This window comes from Puma concolor, chromosome D1 (genome assembly GCF_028749965.1).
Source record: "Puma concolor isolate L17-30 chromosome D1, mPumCon1.1.hap2, whole genome shotgun sequence".
In the NCBI taxonomy this organism is placed as follows: domain Eukaryota; kingdom Metazoa; phylum Chordata; class Mammalia; order Carnivora; family Felidae; genus Puma; species Puma concolor.
In genome coordinates, this window is record NC_141676.1 from 76,043,495 (window position 1) to 76,063,253 (window position 19,759).

Genomic DNA, 19,759 nt, shown 5'->3' on the forward strand with positions numbered 1-19,759 from the left:
CTCTAATAATGTTACTAGCATGTGTAAAATAAAATCAATGAATTAGTAAACATTCTAAATGCATGGAATCTAAATTAATGAGGATTTTCTATAATAGGAATACCCTAACTTTGCCTTTGGGTAGTTTTTCTAACCCTTCAATCTTCAGGACATTCTCCATAGACTATTTTGCAGGATTTCCTAGTTTCTTGTTCTTCAGTATCAAAAGTGGCTCAGCTTAAACCTGTGCACAGTGAAAATTTAAGTAAATTAAATGTTTCTCAGTATTAGAGAGCTAATGCTGGGATACCTACCACATCACTTTACTCTGATATCTATTAATATTATAAACTATGTTCATCTTTTGTTTGAACAGATCCTATATCTTTTCTGTTATACTCTATACAAAGTAAATTAACACTTTATCTTGTAAAACCACGGTATTAGTTTGTTAGGGCTGCTATAACAAGGTACTACACAGTGGGTGGCTTAAAAAAACAGAAATTTATTATCAATTCTGGAGGCTAGAAGTCCGAAATCAAGGTGTTGGCATGGCTGGTTCCTACTGAGGGCTAGGAGAGAGGGATCTGTTCCAGGCTCTTCTCCTTGGCTTATAGATGGCTATCTTCAAGTTCATAGGGTATTTTCCCTGTATGCATGTCTGTGTCCTAATTTCCCCTTATTATAAGGATACAAGTCATACTGGACTAGTGGATCACCCTACTCCAGTGTGGCCTTTATCTTAACTAATTACATTTACAATGATCCTACTGCCAAGTAAGGTCACATTCTGTGGTACTAAAGGGTTAGGACTTCAATATATGAATTTAATTGACAACAATCATCATTATTCATTGCATTATCTTTAAACAGAAACGTGTTAATATTTTCATTCCAAAATTTACTCCATTGCTCTTGCTGACTCTTAAGTTCATTTGCATTTTTATTCATTCAGGTATTCAAATTGTCATTATTTGAACTAATTTCTGCCACAGGATGTACTATACACTTTGTGCATTACTAAGTACACTATTTAAGTTCTCTATAAAGACAGTTATCACTGCCAATATTTCAAACACTGAACAATCTATTATTTGAAGCATACCTCCCAAGAAATCATAGCAGCAATGTAAAGTCAGAAAAAAAAAGTTTTCTCACAACTTGTAAGTTTACTTTTAATGACATCATCAGATCACTTTTTAGTATCTTTTAGTTAAACCTGAATATCTAGAGTTGTTAATATAATCTATAAGTACTCTACTAGTTCTATCATTCACAGAATCAAGTTTTTAAAATAGGATTACAATGTACAGTCAAATTCCCAACTAAAAGTTAGTTGGGCTCACAATTAGTCTTAACGAATTTATACTGCATAGCAACTGTCTTATTTAATTTTGTTTAACACTGTAATGCCTTGTAGTTTAAACTTTTCCCTCATTCTTAAATTCATTATTTCTCAATTTTATGTGGTCTAGGAAACATTAAATATGAGTTACTGTGAAAATAACTTTTCATATATATTTCTTTGCTTTAAATCCATTTGTCTGAACCCTCACCTTTAAAACCTTAATAAAAATTTAATTATCTCAGGAAGCTTCTCAAATAACAGTGAGATTAAGAAGAGCTATTTTTTTAAATCCGAAACTATTTGAGATAAAATTATTCTTAACAGTGTTAGCAATTTAAGAAGTACACGTTTCTAAATTGTTTCTCATCTACCATTAAGGCAATATGATACATTATTAGTTAAATAACCATATGCTTAAACGTATTTTTAAAAGCTACACTTAAAAATATAACTCCCTAAGACCTTTTCTGCAGTTTCAGCCTGTATTATTTAGGTAACATTACATAGTAAGAAATATGTATTTGTTAAACTAAGTAAACTAAGAGTAGGTGAAGCAGTCAGGTTTTAGGGCCGATTACATTATCATGATTTTGAATCATGATTTGTTTGTATGAAGTTTGAAAGATACAAGATAGTTACTGAATCTAAAGAACACATTAAAATGCCTTCTGATTGAATGTGCTCATAAAAGAGGTTGCAATCCTTTTTAATTCAGTTTCACAAATATTAACACCCAGTATGTGTTGGTATTATTAGATGCTGGGAATTAAGCAATTACTAAAACTAACAAAAATTCTTGCCCTCATGGAGCTCAAATTCTAGTGAAGGAAAGAGACAATAAATAAGTAAAATAGAGAGTATGCTAGTGTTAAATGTTAAGAAGGAAAATAGGGATTGGGAGGGACAGTCTATGGTTTTAGATAGGACAGCCGAATTAGGCCTCACTGAGAAAGTAGGGTTTTAAATTTTTTTTTTTTTCAACGTTTATTTATTTTTGGGACAGAGAGAGACAGAGCATGAACGGGGGAGGGGCAGAGAGAGAGGGAGACACAGAATCGGAAACAGGCTCCAGGCTCTGAGCCATCAGCCCAGAACCTGATGCGGGGCTCGAACCCACGGGCCGCGAGATCGTGACCTGGCTGAAGTCGGACGCTTAACCGACTGCGCCACCCAGGCGCCCCAAGAAAGTAGGGTTTTAAAGAAGAACTGAAGGAGGAGGGGGCGGTGAACAATGTGGTTATCTGGGGGAAGAGCAATTAGGCAGTGGAAACAGCAAAGACAAAGGCTCTGAGGATGTAGAGAGCCTGGTGTGTTCAGGAGAAGGAGGCCAGAGTGAGCAGAGAGGGCAGAGCAAGGGGGGAGTAAGCGAGATCAGAGGTAACAGAGGTAATAGAGGTAACAGATGGTACACAGCCTTGCAGACCATCCTGAGTGACATGAAAGCCACCTAAAGCAGCGTTGTACAACAGAAATATAACATGAGCCACAAACATAATTTAAATGCTCTAGTATTCACATTTTTGAAAAAGGAAACTGTAACAGACAAAATTAATTTTAATAATATATCTTATGTAAGCCAATATATTCAAAATACTATCATTTGAAAATGTAATCAACAAAAAAATTAGTAACAAGATACTTTACATTTTATTTTTCATACTAGGTCTTGGAAATCCAGTGTGCATTTTACACGTACATCATATTTTAACTTGACAAACAACATTTCAAATATACGTACAGCTGCAGATTATCACACTGGACAACACAGCAACAGAGTTTGGTGCAGGGGAGTGACCTGATTTATACTTTAACCAGGGTTCCTGTGGGCCTACCTCCTCATGTGTAAAATGAGAGCAGTAACTTCTCCCTCACAGGGGTTTTATGATAATGAGATGAGGTAACATTTATGAAGCACAGAACCTAGTTCTTGGCACAGAGGTAGTCAGTAAACACTAGTGTTCCTCCCCTTCCTACATAATGATATATTAGAAGCAATCATGCTGCACAGGATTTTAAATGTAAATTTCTGACAAGAAATTTATTAATTAATTTACTATCAACAATTAATAATTTTGAGCATTTATGAGGTGCAAACTGTGTGTAGGCAAAATGTGTTATGCTGGTTAGAAGGAAATAGAGACTGGGGCGCCTGGGTAGCGCAGTCGGTTAAGCGTCCGACTTCAGCCAGGTCACGATCTCACGGTCCGTGAGTTCGAGCCCCGCGTCAGGCTCTGGGCTGATGGCTCGGAGCCTGGAGCCTGCTTCCGATTCTGTGTCTCCCTCTCTCTCTGCCCCTCCCCTGTTCATGCTCTGTCTCTCTCTGTCCCAAAAATAAATAAACGTTGAAAAAAAAAAATTTAAAAAAAAAAAAAAAAGAAGGAAATAGAGACTAGCAGAAGAAACAAGTACTTAAAAACCTAACACGGTCACGGTAAATGCTTTAACAAAGTTTAGAAGGGTATGGAGTAAATCAGAACACTCAAACAACATAATTAAAAGTTACAAAATTACAATTTATATTATAATTTACTATTATTTGCCAATGTCCTGCTGTAATTTTTGGCCAAGTACTGAACTGGACAGTTCTAAAAAGTGCTATGTGATTACTCTAGGTAAGAGTTAACAACGCCTTATAAAATAAAACACTATTAAGCAATGGATAGCAAACTACCTAAACACAGTTATTTCTATTTACAAATGGAAAAACCATATGAATAAGAAACACCAGCTTCATTCAGTATTATACATGATACATAACATACCGTATGTATACATGAATAGGGCAGAAAATCGGAACATTCTTAAATTAGGCAGTACTTGTATATCTTTTATACTGCCCAGACAATTGTTTCAACCTCAATTTCTTAACCTAAAAATCGACCTAAATTTCTAGTTGTAGTCAGAATTAAAGAAAATCACATTAATTTACCAGTATATCTTGAAACCTTAAAAATGTTTATCCTTTCACCTAGTAATTCCACTTCTGACAAGCCAGTATATAGAAAAAAAAGGATTTCTGCACAAAGATGTTGAATGAAACATTATTTATGTTGAAAATTTGGAAACAACCTAAATGTGCAACAATCAGGAAATTGCTAAATTAACTACAGGACCTCCACTTTATAAAGCATTACACTGACATTAAATTATAGTTTTGAAGTCTGAGTAAAACAGGGAAAAGTATATCATGCTGAGTGTGAAAAAGCTGGATAATCACAGTATGAATTCAATGATGTTTTAAAAAGTTAATTTAAAATGAAAGCAAGGAAACATATCAAAAATGGGGAATAAGTTAAGGATAGAGATGGCCAATGGGATCATGAGTGCTTTTTACTGTCTTCCTCTGGAAAATGTAGAAAAGAAATAAGAAGAGAGTAATAAACTAGCATTTCTTTTATAATAGCAAAATAAATCACTTTTATTTTGACAATGGACAAACTAAAAATAGAAATAACTTCTTTTAATATAACATAATGTGGTCTTCTAAATCTATAAACTACTATCTGTGCAATATGGGAATAGTAACTGTCTTATTCATTTCTGAAGTGGTGAAAATATGCACAGCAAGAAACCTTCCAGAGTTGTCCACTGCCTATGAAATGAAGTGTAGACCTTAAGCTGTACAAATGGCTACTTACATACCTTAAGAAAATCTGTGTCTTAACATCTCTACCAGTGCCTTTTACATAGACATCCAAGTTTTAAAATCTGGTCATTGTAGAAAATAATATTTTGTCATTGTAGAACATCAGAAAATATATACATAAGCAATATTTTTAAATTAATATTACCTCACTAGCCAGAAACAACCACTCGTAACATTTTAGAGTGCAAATACATGCAGTCACTCCTGTATGTTCTCCTTCAGTCCCATGGCTTTTAATACCATCTAAATGCTGATAACTTCCAAATTTATATCTCCAGACCAGATCTCTCACTAGGTCTAGACATAAATCTAATTGCCTACCTACTTAACATCTGCTTGGGGCTTCCCCCCAAGTGAATGATCCAGGAAAGAGAGAGCAAGGCACAATGCCTTTTCAGACCTGGCTTGGAAGTCACATATTATCACTTCCACCATCATCTGTCCGTTGGAAGCAAGTTAGTAAATACAATCCACACTCCAAGAGAAGGAAATTAAGTCCTCCTCTTGAAGAGACAAACATCAAAGAATCTGGAGACATTCTATAAAACCACCATAACATCTGAGTTGATGGCAATTTCATTCTTCCAAATACTCAGATCCCTGGAGTCATCCCTGTTTCCTGTTTCACTCTCAACCTTCATCTAATCTGTTAGGAAATCATTCTGCTTATACTTTCGAGTATATCCAGAGTGTAACCATTTCTCTCCAAGCCCACGGCTACAACCATACTTCTGGAAAGGACATATCCATCTCTTTCCTGAATTTCAGAAAAGAAGAGTGAGATCAAGCCCCACGTCCACACTGGGAGTACGGAGCTTGCTTGGGATTCTCTCTCTCCTCTCTCTCTGCCCCTCCTCCATGCACACACACACCCTCTCTCAAAATAAATAAATAAACATTTAAAACATGTATGTGGCAAACATCGTCCCATATTACTTTTAATGGCCTATTCAGTATATGGCTATATCGCAATTTACCCAAACAATTTCCTTTAATTGGACATTTAGATAGTTACCAGATTTTCTCAACTATAAATAACGTAGTGAACATTTCCTGACATAAGTATTTGTTACATGACTTATTTCTCTGGGAAATATTTCTAGAAGTAAAATTGCTGGGTCAAAGGATATGTGCATTTTTAATGATAATTACATTACACTGTTCTTACCATCAACGCATGAGAATGCCCATTTCCCCACATCCTAAGAGGCGTTATTAGTGAATTTAAAACAAACTGGGTTTGTATCTGGGTTATGCCTTTAATTAACTTAAAATTACTGTACCTATAAAATGGGGATAATAATAGCATCTACCTCACCCAATTGTCTTGAAGGTTAAAGGAAACAGTGCGTATGTATAGCACTTAGCACACGGCTTGACACAAAGTAAACAATCAATAATGCTAAGTTTATTTCTACCATTATTAGGACTTGAAAGAAATCACCGGCAAAGTGCCCTGCCCATTATTACAGGAACACCAACCTATTAATTACTATAATGAAGTGTTTCTTTAAAGCTCAACTTAAAAAAAAAATAATAATCATTCAGCATCGAATTAAAACTATTCCTAAATATAATTCGTACAACTACAGGAAACAATGACAAGACTACCCCGACCCTTGCTTTTGTTTTCCTTGTGACAGCAGGAAACCATAAACAGTGTTGTACTTGCCCTGTCGCCAAGGAGATAAGAGACCAGAGGAAAACAGGAAAACAAACTTTGGCAATCCAGCTGGCTACAGGTCTCTCCTGTCCAGTTAGGTGAACTCGGCGCGCTCGCCACTCCTCGGTGGCACCCGGTAAATTAAGGATTCACCTAGGACTCAGAACGGGGCTGCTGCTCTCGCAAAGCCTTAAAGCATCGCTGGGGGAAACGCGGAGAGTCACCGCGCAGGCTCTCGCTTGCCATTGACGTGTTTACACAACGCAGCCCACCCCCAACGCGCGCGCGCGCACACACACACGCACACGCACACACACACACGCACACACAAACACATATACCCACACACGCACGCCCATTTGACGCCCTTGGTAGGCCGGGCTTTTCGCCGGCCCAGCTCTCCGGTCAGACAACCCGTTCCTGCGCTGGTGCCATCCCGGGGTCAGTCACCTCCCCGAGCCTCAGCTCATCCCACGTTCCGCGGAGGTTTGCTCTGCCGGGTTTTCAATTCATACCCGTGCCAGACCCATGACCCCAAGAGCCCCCGACCATTCCAGGAAAGCCACCCGCGACTCTCCAGGGCCACGCGCGTGCGGATGAGCGGCAGCCGCGGCCCGGCGCCAGCTCCCGCCTCCCCGGCCGAGGCCGAGCGCCGGCCCGGAGCCCGGGCGCATCCCGAGGGCACGCGGCCTCCGCCCCCGCCGGCACGCAGCACCCACCGAGCTCCTCGCGCCCCGCCGCCTCGGCCGCCGCCGGCGCCGCCGCTTCCATCTCTCGGGGGTCTCCAGGACGCCGCTCCCCCGCCGCTGCGTGGCCGGAGACAGGCGGAGGCCTTCCCGGCCGAGCGCGACCCACGCCCAGCGCCCGCCTCCCGGCCCCCAGGACCCCACCCGCGCGGCGGGGAGCATGCGCAGTGACGCTGCCCGGCCCGCTGCGGTGCTGGCGCGCGAGGGGCCGTCCCGGGGCTCGCCCGGCGCTGCGGGCGAGCGGCGCTGGCGGGGGAGGACGCGAGGGAGCGGAGACCCGGCGGAAGAGGGCGGTATAACGGGACACAAGGGGCGGTTTGGAGGTCACTGGCATGGGAGCTCAGAGCTGGCGGGGACCCAGGCCTGTAGTTCCCTGGAGGACTTAAAAGGTGACCACGAACTTAAATTTGAAGGGCCCATCTAATTTGCAAGGCTTCAGCATTCTGTAAGGCACCAGAGAGAATGCAGAGTAGGAGGGGATTGTCCCCTCTCCATGCGGGAGTTCTGACTTATTCCTTGGTTATCCGTCTTCCTATGCCCCTGTTTAGAGATTCAGGATGCACTCAATTTTAGGATTTCATTTAGTCAAATAGTTTCACTTTAAGGATTTTTCAGTGCCCTCCAAAAATATTTGGCGTTAATCTCACGGCTGAAAGAAAATTAAGGTTAAGAATAATTGTACTGATGCGTCAGACACTCTTAAGAACTATTCATAATTCTGATGACAATCCTGTGAGATAATTCTAATGTTTATATCCGTTTTACTGATGAGGGAACTAAGGCCCACAAAGCTAAGTAACTTGTACAAGGACAGGAAAGTAATAAATGGCAAAGATGGAATTCTATCGCAGTCAGAGCTGGGGCTCTCCACCAGTATACAAAGCTGACCTCTCAGGTGCCTACCAATTAATATTTGATCAATCAATAGATGAAGCCAGCTTTTGGTTTGAAAGGAAAATATTTTAATTTTGAAATCGCTTTCCTTATCTTTCACTTCATCTTTCTTTAAATTCAGGACACTAGACACTTTTGGTCTTCTCCATTTCAGTGTGGTCTTTTTAGGAAAGCCTTTTTCTGAGGGGTGTCTAGGTTCTAGGACCCCTGCTATAACTACATGGTGGTGGTGTTAAAAATTTTAAATTCTGAGGTTATAAAAGTACACAGCTACATAATATCTATATCTCTCCTCCTGTTGCATCCTTTGTAGGTTTTACTAGTGAAAATGACAGTTTGCCAAAACCATTTATTTTACTACATATCTACCCCCAATCACTCACACACATACGCCTGCAAACCCCGAAGAAAGGTTTGATTTGAAATGTCCCTGACAAGTAACAAAGATGTATGGGAAGGTAGAGAAAGAAGAATTCTATTCTAGGTCGTAGCTAGAGGAATAGTCTCTCATCTGCATTGATGGAGCACTAGGTCAGAAATCAGTGGGAGAGAAAATAGGCGTCAGACTGGTGATTGCCCAGAAAACCATCCATTGTAATGAGAATACTTGGGGCAGTGTTGTGAAAGAGGAACATTAGTCTTTGAGTGTTAAAAGGGATCAAAGCCATTGTCCTCTAATCTCAGCATCAGGAAAGCAGATCTGGCAGTGCGGAAAGAAAAAAGGCTTGACCTGTGATACAGGCCTGGGCTTCTTTGGAGAAGCCTGGGCTGAGGCAGGCAGCCAGACTCAGTATCTTTGCAAAGTGATGTGGAGATAAGCCAAATGATAGGGATGATAATAAGATTCAAGAGAATTGTGGTTTTCACATACCATTACTTGAGGAGATACTTGCTGTCACTTCTGCTCCAGGCCTTATAATTTGGAAGAGGTTATGGGGAAAAACTGCATCAGGATAAAGACATAAAGAATGTAACCATTTGAATGGCAACCCTGGCAATTCCTTTCTTTCCTTTCCTGTTTTGAGCTTCCTGGATTATATCCCAATTATTTCCTCCTTTGTAACCATGGAACTTTGTTTATATCTCTGTTGTAAGTCTTCTCCCCTTATATTATAATTGCTTGAGTCTCATGCTATGCTGTGAACCCCTGCTGGGGAGAAGCTGTATCTTTGTGTCTTTTTCTCAGCAGGGCCTGGCAGAGGGCCCTGCGTGTACTACTCATGTAGGACTAGGTGTGGCAAGTTGTGGACTAGAGCCTCATAGATACGTGAAAGAAAATATTTAGAAATAGTTAAGGGGCGCGTGGGTGGCTGAGTCGGTTGAGCATCCGACTTCGGCTCAGGTCATAATCTCGCAGTACATGAGTTCGAGCCCCACATCGGGCTCTGTGCTGACAGCTCAGAGCCTGGAACCTGCTTTGGATTCTGTGTCTCCCTCTCACTCTACCCCTCCCTGGCTTGTACTCTCTCAAAAATAAACATTAAAAAAAGTTAATAAAAAAATGAAATAGTTAATGTATCCAAACACATTTATGGAGCAATTTCCATGTGCCAGGGGTGCACTAGATGCAGGGGCTATAATGGCAAACGATACTCGTATAGTCCCTGCCATCATGGAGTTCATCGTCTAGTGCAGGAGCATGCAAAAGAAAAGAACTATGCAAAATACTATGTAATTACATTGTTGGTGAAAAAAATAAGGTGTTGTTGAGGAACCTACCTTAGATTGTGTAGGCAGGACAGTGTTGTCTGAGAACATTTAAGCTGACACCTCATGGTAAGAAGGAATCAGCTCGGTGTATGTAGGGAGAAGAGCCATTCGGGCAGCAAGAACAGCTTTCCCCATTTTATAGATGGAGAAATGGTGTGTTTTTGATATGCTGATGTATACCAAGGAACATCTAGATAGTGGTGTCTATTATATAGCAGTTGGATGTGTAAAGTTTCTTCATATGTAAAATAATTTTACCAACCTCACACGTTGTTGTGAAGATTCAGTGAGGTAACATGTATAAAACACTGTGCCTGGGTGACTCAATCCATTAAGTGTCTGACTCTTGATCTCAGCTCAGGTCTTGAGCTCAGGATCATGAGTTCAAATCCCACATTGGACTCTGCACTGAGCATGAAGCCTACTTTAAAAAAAAAAAAGTTTATAAAGCATTAATACTTGTCTAGTTCATAGAAAGCATCAAATAGTTACTAAGCCTATTAGTTAGGAATGCTTTGTTGTAATGGAGAAAGAGGCCAATTCAAACTAGCTTGAGCCAAAAGGAGAATTTAATGAGGATACTGAGATACCTAGGATAGAGATGTGACTTAGCTCGGAAGCATCTGATCCCGATGCCTCTGACACTTTATCTCCTTCTCCATGAATTGCTTTTCTCTGTGCGTCTGCTTGTGCATCTGTGCTAGTTTTTGCTGCAGAACTCCTTGGCTTCTCAGGTTCACCTGGCAGGAAACATGGTTCCTAAGAATTGTGAATTTCTAGAGCTTGTGGTTTGCATGTCCAGAAAAATACTGGTCTCTTTCTCAGTTTCGAATTAAAATTTTCCCAGACAAAAATTGTGATGGGATCATATTGGATCGGGTCCCTACACCAGACTGGGCAAGTGAGTGGTGGAGAAAGTCATACATCATGGCGGGTATCAATGGAACCATGTGGATGACAGTATGGAAAAGGGAACAGTTTTCAAAAGAAGCTAAGCAGACCTCAGACACTGAGTAGGTGTCCACCCTACTTTGATTCCCCTCTATGTAAAATATTACTCATTATGTATCTTAAGGCTGTTTTCCTCTCTTATGTTTTCAATGGATATAGAGACAAACTTCTCACCATCTTTTAAATACTATCTGCTTAAGTGACCTCTCTATTCTGTTAATGAACTTAGGAAACATGATGACATAAACATGAGTAAACATAAAACAAAAATAGAATGTCCTAGAAAAAGAAGTGTTTAGGGAACATAAAGTAGAACAAAGAAACAAAAAGAAAAATAAGAAAATTAAAAGATCCACCCAGAAGATCTAAGATCTCAATGAAGAAATTCAAGGACTAAAAGAAAGAAGGAAAAAAAATCAAAGTAATAATACAACACAAATTCTCAAAATTGAAGGACATTTGTTACCTAACCAGTAGGATCCACTGAATGAGCAATACATTAGATGAAAACAGACTTATGCCAAGATATACCATCATAAAATTTTAGAGCACTTAGCATAATAGGAAGATCCTAAAATCTTCCTGAAATGAAAAAATAAAATAAAAGGGGAAGGTGCTCACATTCAATTCAATACTGAAATTCAGCAGCAACATCAGAAGCCAGAGGATAATGGAGCATTGCATTACAACTTCTGAAGGAAAACATGTCCAACTTCACATTTTATATCTAGCCAAACTGTCAGTCAAATGAAAGGGTGAAATCAACACATTTTAAGATATATGGGAGCTCAAAAGAACTTTATATAAGCTCTATGCAGAGTTTTACTCACTTCTCATCTTCCTTTTCTTAGAAAGTAGTAGAGGAATGCTCTATCAAAATTAAGGAGTAAACACAGAAATAAGAGGACTTGGGATCCAAGAAACCAGGGGTTTAACATGGGAGAAAAGAATCTCAAGAGGATGCCAAAGGGAAGTTCCAGTATCACAGTTGTGCAGAAGGTCAAGGAGAGCAGTTGGTCCAAATGGTAGCTGGAGGACGGAAGGCACCAAGGAGAGAATAATCCACAAACAAGATTGACAAAAGAAATACAGGGATAGTGCATCATTTTCCTTGGCAGTGAAGAATACATGCAAGCCACAATATTAAAATATCAAAATATGACTTTAACAGAGAATGGGAGAATGTATTACAACCTGTTTGAAAGTGTGGTTGGAGTGGGGGAGAGATATTCTGTATGAAATCTGTGCAAAAGACTAAATTCTCACTTTTGTAGTTACAAGAACATAGTTTCTAAAACTGAAACATTAATAGTGCTATAAGTATATAAGTAGAAATAAGTAGAAACATGGAGGTAAATACCAAATGAATCTACCAAAGTTCAAAGTGGTTGCCTCTTGAAAAAGGGGCAAGGACTTGTTTTTTGTTAGAAGTCTTATTTGACTCTTTAAGTACACAATAAAAATAAACACTAAATTTAAAAAAGAAAAAGTCATGGTCCCTGCTAATTTCTAATTTTTATTAAGTCAAATATCCCAAAAGTCATCTATAATGTGAAGTTCACTATTTTTATATTCCTGTGTTTTCCCTATGTGTAGTTCTTTTTATTTATTTTTTTTTTTTTAATTTTTTTTTTTTTCAACGTTTATTTATTTTTGGGACAGAGAGAGATAGAGCATGAACGGGGGAGGGGCAGAGAGAGAGGGAGACACAGAATCAGAAACAGGCTCCAGGCTCCAAGCCATCAGCCCAGAGCCTGACGCGGGGCTCGAACTCACGGACCGCGAGATCGTGACCTGGCTGAAGTCGGACGCTTAACCGACTGCGCCACCCAGGCGCCCCTGTGTAGTTCTTTTTAATGCCAATCAGCCCTATGACTAGAGAAAGCAGTTTCAGAACCTACATTTTTAATGAACGGAAAGACTCTGAATAAAGCAGATTTTCTAAATAGTCTTTTGAAATTTTATAGTCAAAATAAGAGGGAACCTTCTTATTAAAGATTACTGGCCCACAAGAATAGATTTAAACATATTAATCTACCCAACCACTACTCCATTCCTCTTTAAAATTATTTATGTGCAAAATTCCATCATCAATCATAAATTATGTCTTTTTTTTCATTTGGATTAGGAAAAACTAAATTCTTCATACAATGTGGCATTTATCAAAACCACTGAATTGAAATGCCATTTGTTTCATTAACTGACCTGAAGAAGGTTCTCTAGAGAAGTGTGACACTCCAGAGAAAAAAGAAGTTCAAACTGAAGAACCAATCGACAGAATTACTTTTATTCCCAGTCTTACCATACTTAATGTTCATTTCCCCAACATTTTGGAGCAAAACATTAAACTTGTACTTGCAACATGTACAGCTGAGCATACAAGACAGTGTTATTGGAAAAATCCTCTGCACAATAAGTAGACTGAAACATATTTATGAGATGTTTCAAAAGTTTATAATTATAAAGCTTTGAACATTTCTTAATGACCTCTTAAATTATCTGCTAGCCAACCCCCAAAGATGGAACTACAATTTGAAACCCGGTCTGTGTATTCTTTCCTTTTATTGTAATACTTATAATTCCTATCTAGGTGCCAGGAAAAATACTGTGTACCTGATGATGTTCTCCAGTTGTCTTCCATTTTACCCCCCAGATCTACTTTCCCTCCTTTTCCATTTTGCTCTGGGCCCTGGAAAACTACCCTGTAGAGAATGGTTCAGTGCCTGAGCTCTGGTCTCCAATTAGGTTTGATGATTGGAGATAGTGGAAGGAGATCAGAAGAGGTCAAATTGGTAAGAAATTCATTCCTCTGGTGCCCTCCTGTTGGTTGCATCCCTCTACCAAAGCCACACCTTCTGTTGAGCAGCCCCCTCTTGGGTTCCTGTAAACACTCCTTCCCATTGCCTGTCCAGGCTTAGAGGCAGGAACGCTTCTTCCCACTGCCTGCTTGAAGGCACTACATCATCCCCTGTTGGTTTTCCAAAAAATATGTCTGCCCATCCCCTTGTAAATAGTTCCTTTAATTGACTCCCTCAATTAACAATTTGTGTGACTTTGTGCCATCTGTTTCTTAGAGGACCCTTGTAAATGCCCACATATAATCTTATTTATTTCTCTAAAAAAAACAAAAACACACTCCATTTCACAAATAAAGAAAGTGAGATTAAGAGAAGTTAAGCAAGTTGCTGAAAATCCAATTATACTATCTCCAGAGAAAATTTATTCAGGCAAAGAGAAATCATATCCCCATCCCAGAAAGTTCTCAAAACTTAGAATCTTATGGGCTTTCATTGCCACCTTGATAACTTGTTGGGGATCATTATTTACACAGGCCAATAATGGTCAGTCAGGAAGACAGCAGTCACTGAAGCAGCCATGGCCTTGATTTTGGCCAAACCCTCAGGCCTCTGGCCAAAAAAATTAAGCATGGTACATAGGTCCAACAGAGGCGCCCCTGTCATATTCACTCACTCTACCTCGCCATCTATCATCTCCAGCCCCTTCCCTTTTCTTCAGGGCTAATTGGGAACAGAAGTTTCTGCAGTCCTTCTCCTCCCATCCTCGCTTCCCCTTGTCCAGTCCCTGGAGGGCCCTACTGAGGATATACTGTCTTAGGGCAGGGCCATCAGATTGTAAATTCTCTGGGAAAAATTGTCCATCAAGGTTCCATGTTTCTGCCACTTGGCAGTGGGGCAGGGATGAGGGTTAAAAACGGGGTAAAATGAGAAGAGCAGAATTAGGTTAGCTCAGTATAGTCCCCTTAAGTAGATTCTTGTTCACCTTTTCTTGATAGTCATAGGGAAAAGGTAAGACAATAAGAGTTTTCATATCACAGTGGTCCAGTTAATTTTGTTAAAAGTAGTAATAGTAATCAGCGTAACAACAAAATCTAACTTTCGCTGAGCCAGTCCCCATGCTAAATGTGGTTCAGCATTACCTCAATCCTGCACGACAACCCTGTAAGGCAGGTGTCAAGTGACTTCCTTTTTTAGTTGTGAAAACAGGCTTAGATACACTAAGCAACTTGCCCAAAGTAAAGTTCAGTTCTCACTCTTGAATGTACGCCCTACATCTCTCTGCCTCACAACTGCTTGGCCTGAACTCCTGAGCTGGCAGGTTGTGGATGCCATTCCACACTGCTGACCTCCGGCTGGTGGTGGGATTTAGTCACTACAACACAGTACATGTCTGCCAAGCCATTCTCATATAGCTAATCAAAGATGAGGAAAATCATCAGGAAATCAGATATCTGGGCTTCTCTGTTGGGCCTTAACTGTGACATAAATATCAGTACTGACATATTTAACATTGTCCTCTGAAAATATTGCTCTTTGAAGGGCAATAGAAAAAGTGAGTTATGGCAAGTGCTAAGAAGCACACCCATATTTCCCCACATGTTATATATTCCTCTTGTCATTTAACATCAATGATAAAAAAAAAAGGCTTTAAAGCTTGTACTTAAGTAAATCCCCAGTGTATTAATAAAGTCTCAAAAGAAAATGAGTGCTTTCAGAAATTTGCTCCTTTCCATTTTAAAGATTATGTATCGGTTAGGCATTAACCCACAAGGAAATTATTCAACTCGATTTGTCTTCTGAGGAAAATGGTCGTGCCGAGTATAAAAGTCTCTGTCTCTCTGGACGCTGAGAATTCATGATCCTCACATGTAAGTTTAACTTGATAAGTCCTCTGTTTCAGGCTTTTAACATCAAGGCTGGTTTGGGGTTTAATTTGACAGGCTGTACCTGTTGGCTTTTGTGTAGCCTACTTTTCATCATAGTTCAAAGAGAGTGTGTGAAAGATTTGCTTATGGTAAGTAGGTCACTGGAGACACATGTTATGCATGAAGAATCCTAAAATTCCTGCTACCTGGAACACTCTCCATGGTGATTTGAGGGACTTGCTCACAACTTAATAACACTGTTGAGTGATACCAGCCTCACTGGGAAGGAATAGAACGATTCCTCATTAGGGAAGTCTGCTAGGAGATGCCAATCTCCAGTGGGCCTCATTAGAGAAAATAAACACAAGCCGCATAACCTGCTTTCTGGTAATAAACAGAAGTGACATGGAAGTTAGAGTGTTCCACTCAGGAGGAAAGAGCAGTTCCAGATAGAGGGTTTCATTCCAGCTCATGCGCTCAGAAGTTTGAAAGACAAGAAGTCCTTGGGAAAAGGTACCATTTTAAAAAGAAAATGTCACCAACCTGTCTCCTTGAAGGCCAGGCTGGTAGACAATCACATTATGCTCTAGTTATATGGTACTGTTCCTGTCAATTTTGTTTTTCAGTCATAATAACACATAATTGTTCTTTGTCTGATTTTTCTCTCATGAAAACAGCTAAGCACTTTGACCTGATTTTCTCAATAGACTGCATTCATTTTACAATAAGTTAGATCATTGATTGATTCCTTAAAGATGGGCCATTACGTTAAATCAGAGAAGTGAGAAACTGACCAAGGAATAGTTCACTTTGCATAATATAAATGTTCCTTAATTCATCCTCCAGTCCACTCTTTGGACCTCCATTAGTTTTTTGTGTATGTTTTTGTTTTATTACTATTATTTTTAATATGAAGGTTATTGTCAAATTGGTTTCCATACAACACCCAGTGCTCATCCCAACAGGTGCCCTCCTCAATGCCCATCACCCACTTTTCCCTCCCTCCCACCCCCCATCAACCCTCAGTTTAGTCTCAGTTTTTACCAGTCTCTTATGGTTTGGCTCCCTCCCTCTTTAACTTCTTTTTTTCCCTTCCGCTCCCCCATGGTCTTCTGTTAAGTTTCTCAGGATCCACATAAGAGTGAAAACATATGGTATCTGTCTTTCTCTGTATGATTTATTTCACTTAGCATAACACTCTCCAGTTCCATCCACATTGCTACAAAAGGCCACATTTCATTCTTTCTCATTGCCAAGTAGTGTTCCTTTGTATATATAAACCACAATTTCTTTCTCCATTCAGCAGTTGATGGACATTTAGGCTCTTTCCATAATTTGGATATTGTTGAAAGTGCTGCTATAAACATTGGGGTACAAGTGCCCCTATGCATCAGTACTCCAGTATCCCTTGGGTAAATTCCTAGTAGTACTATTGCTGGGTCATAGGGTAGGTCTAGTTTTAATTTTTTGAGGAACCTCCACACTGTTTTCCAGAGCGGCTGCACCAGTTTGCATTCCCACCAACAGTGCAAGAGGGTTCCCGTTTCTCCACATCCTCGCCAGCATCTACAGTCTCCTGATTTGTTTATTTTAACCACTCTGACTGGAGTGAGGTGGTATTTCAGTGTGGTTTGGATTTGTATTTCCCTGATGAGGAGTGACGTTGAGCATCTTTTTATGTGCCTGTTGGCCATCTGGATGTCTTCTTTAGAGAAGTGTCTATTCATGTCTTCTGCCCATTTCTTCACTTGATTATTTGTTTTTCAGGTGTGGAGTTTGGTGAGTTCTTTATAGAGTTTGGATACTAGCCCTTTGTCCAATATGTCATTTGCAAATATTTTTTTCCATTCCATCAGTTGCCTTTTAGTTTTTTTGATTGTTTCCTTTGCAGTGCAGAAGCTTTTTATCTTCACGAGGTCCCAATAGTTCATTTTTGCTTTTAATTCCCTTGCCTTTGGAGATGTGTCAAGTAAGAAACTGCTGTAGCTGAGGTCAGAGAGGTTTTTTTCCTGCTTTCTCCTCTAGGGTTTTGATGGTTTCCTGTCTCACATTCCGGTCCTTTATCCATTTTTAGTTTATTTTTGTGAATGGTGTAAGAAAGCTGTCTAGTTTCAGTCTTCTGCATGTTGCTGTCCAGTTCTCCCAGCACCATTTGTTAAAGAGACTGTCTTTTTTCCACTGGATGTTCTTTCCTGCTTTGTCAAAGATTAGTTGGCCATACTTTTGTGGGTCCAGTTCTGGAGTCTCTATTCTATTCCATTGGTCTATGTGTCTGTTTTTGTGCCAATACCATGCTGTCTTGATGATTACAGCTTTGTAGTAGAGGCTAAAGTCTGGAATTGTGATGCCTCCCACTTTTGTCTTCTTCAATATTACTTTGGCTATTCGGGGTCTTTTGTGGTTCCATACAAATTTTAGGATTTCTTGTTCTAGCTTCGAGAAGAATGCTGGTGCAATTTTGATTGGGATTGCATTGAATGTGTGATTGCTTTGGGTAGTATTGACATTTTAACAATATTTATTCTTCCAGTCCATGAGCACACAATGTTTTTCCATTTCTTTGTATCTTCTTCAGTTTCCTTCATAAGATTTCTATAGTTTTCAGCATACAGATCCTTTATATCTTTGGTTAGGTTTATTCCTAGGTATTTTATGCTTCTTGGTGCAATTGTGAATGGGATCAGTTTCTTTATTTGTCTTTCTGTTGCTTCATTATTAGTGTATAAGAATGCAACTGATTTCTGTACATTAATTTTGTATCCTGCGACTTTGCTGAATTCATGTATCACTTCTAGCAGACCTTTGGTGGAGTCTGTCAGGTTTTCCATGTATAATATCATGTCATCTGCAAAAAGTGAAAGCTTGACTTCATCTCTGTCAATTTTGATGCCTTTGATTTCCTTTTGTTGTCTGATTGCTGATGTTAGAACTTCCAACGCTATGCTAAACAACAGCGGTGAGAGTGGACATCCCTGTCGTGTTCCTGACCTCAGGGGGAAAGGTCTCAGTTTTTCCCCCTTGAGGATGATATTAGCTGTGGGCTTTTAATAAGTGGCTTTTATGATGTTTAAGTATGTTCCTTCTATCCCAACTTTCTTGAGGGTTTTTATTGAGAAAGGATGCTGAATTTTGTCAAATGCTTTTTCTGCATCGATTGACAGGATCATATGGTTCTTATCTTTTCTTTTATTAATGTGATGTATCACATTGATTGATTTGTGAATGTTGAGCCAGCCCTGCAACCCAGGAATGAATCCCACTTGATCATGGTGAATAATTCTTTTTATATGCTGTTGAATTCAATTTGCTAGTATCCTGTTGAGAATTTTTGCATCCATATTCATCAGGAATGTTGGCCTGTAGTTCTCTTTTTTTTGCTGGGTCTCTGTCTGGTTTGGGAATCAAAGTAATGCTGGCTTCATAGAATGAGTCTGGAAGTTTTCCTTCCCTTTCTTTGTTTTGGAACAGCTTGAGAAGGATACGTATTATCTCTGCTTTAAATGTCTGGTAGAATTCCCCAGGGAAGCTATCTGGTCCTGGACTCTTATTTGCTAGGAGATTTTTGATAACTGATTCAATTTCTTCGCTGTTTATGGGTCTGTTCAAATTTTCTATTTCTTCCTGTTTGGGTTTTGGAAGTGAGTGGGTGTTTAGGAATTTGTCCATTTCTTCCAGATTGTCCAGTTTGTTGGCATATAATTTTTCATAGTATTCCCTGATAATTGCTTGTAGTTCTGAGGGATTGGTTGTAATAATTCCATTTTAATTCATGATTTTATCTATTTGGGTCCTCTCCCTTTTATTTTTGAGAAGCCTGGCTAGGGCTTTATCAATTTTGTTTATTTTTTGAAAAAAAAAAAAAAAAAAAACCCTTGGTTTCATTGATCTGCTCTACAGTTTTTTTTACATTCTATATTGTTTATTTCTGCTCTGATCTTTATTATTTCTCTTCTTCTGCTGGGTTTGGGGTGTCTTTGCTCTTCTGCTTCTATTTCCTTTAGGTGTGCTGTTAGATTTTGTATTTGGGATTTTTCTTGTTTCTTGAGATAGGCCTGGATTGCAATGTATTTTCCTCTCAGGACTGCTTTTGCCACATCCCAAAGCATTTGGATTGTTGTATCTTCATTTTCATTTGTTTCCATATATTTTTTAATTTCTT

The 19,759-nt window shown here is 39.4% G+C and overlaps 1 protein-coding gene across 1 annotated transcript in view; it reads right to left on the reverse strand.

Moving 5' to 3' along the window:
• Positions 1–7,547, reverse strand: part of SLC36A4 (solute carrier family 36 member 4) — a 52,496-nt gene extending 44,949 nt beyond the window's left edge. The window contains exon 1 of the mRNA XM_025928110.2: positions 7,356–7,547. Coding sequence (XP_025783895.2) covers positions 7,356–7,407 — 52 coding nt within the window. The 5' untranslated portion in view covers positions 7,408–7,547. The remainder of the gene's footprint in view (positions 1–7,355) is intronic.
• Between the last annotated feature and the right edge of the window lie 12,212 nt (positions 7,548–19,759).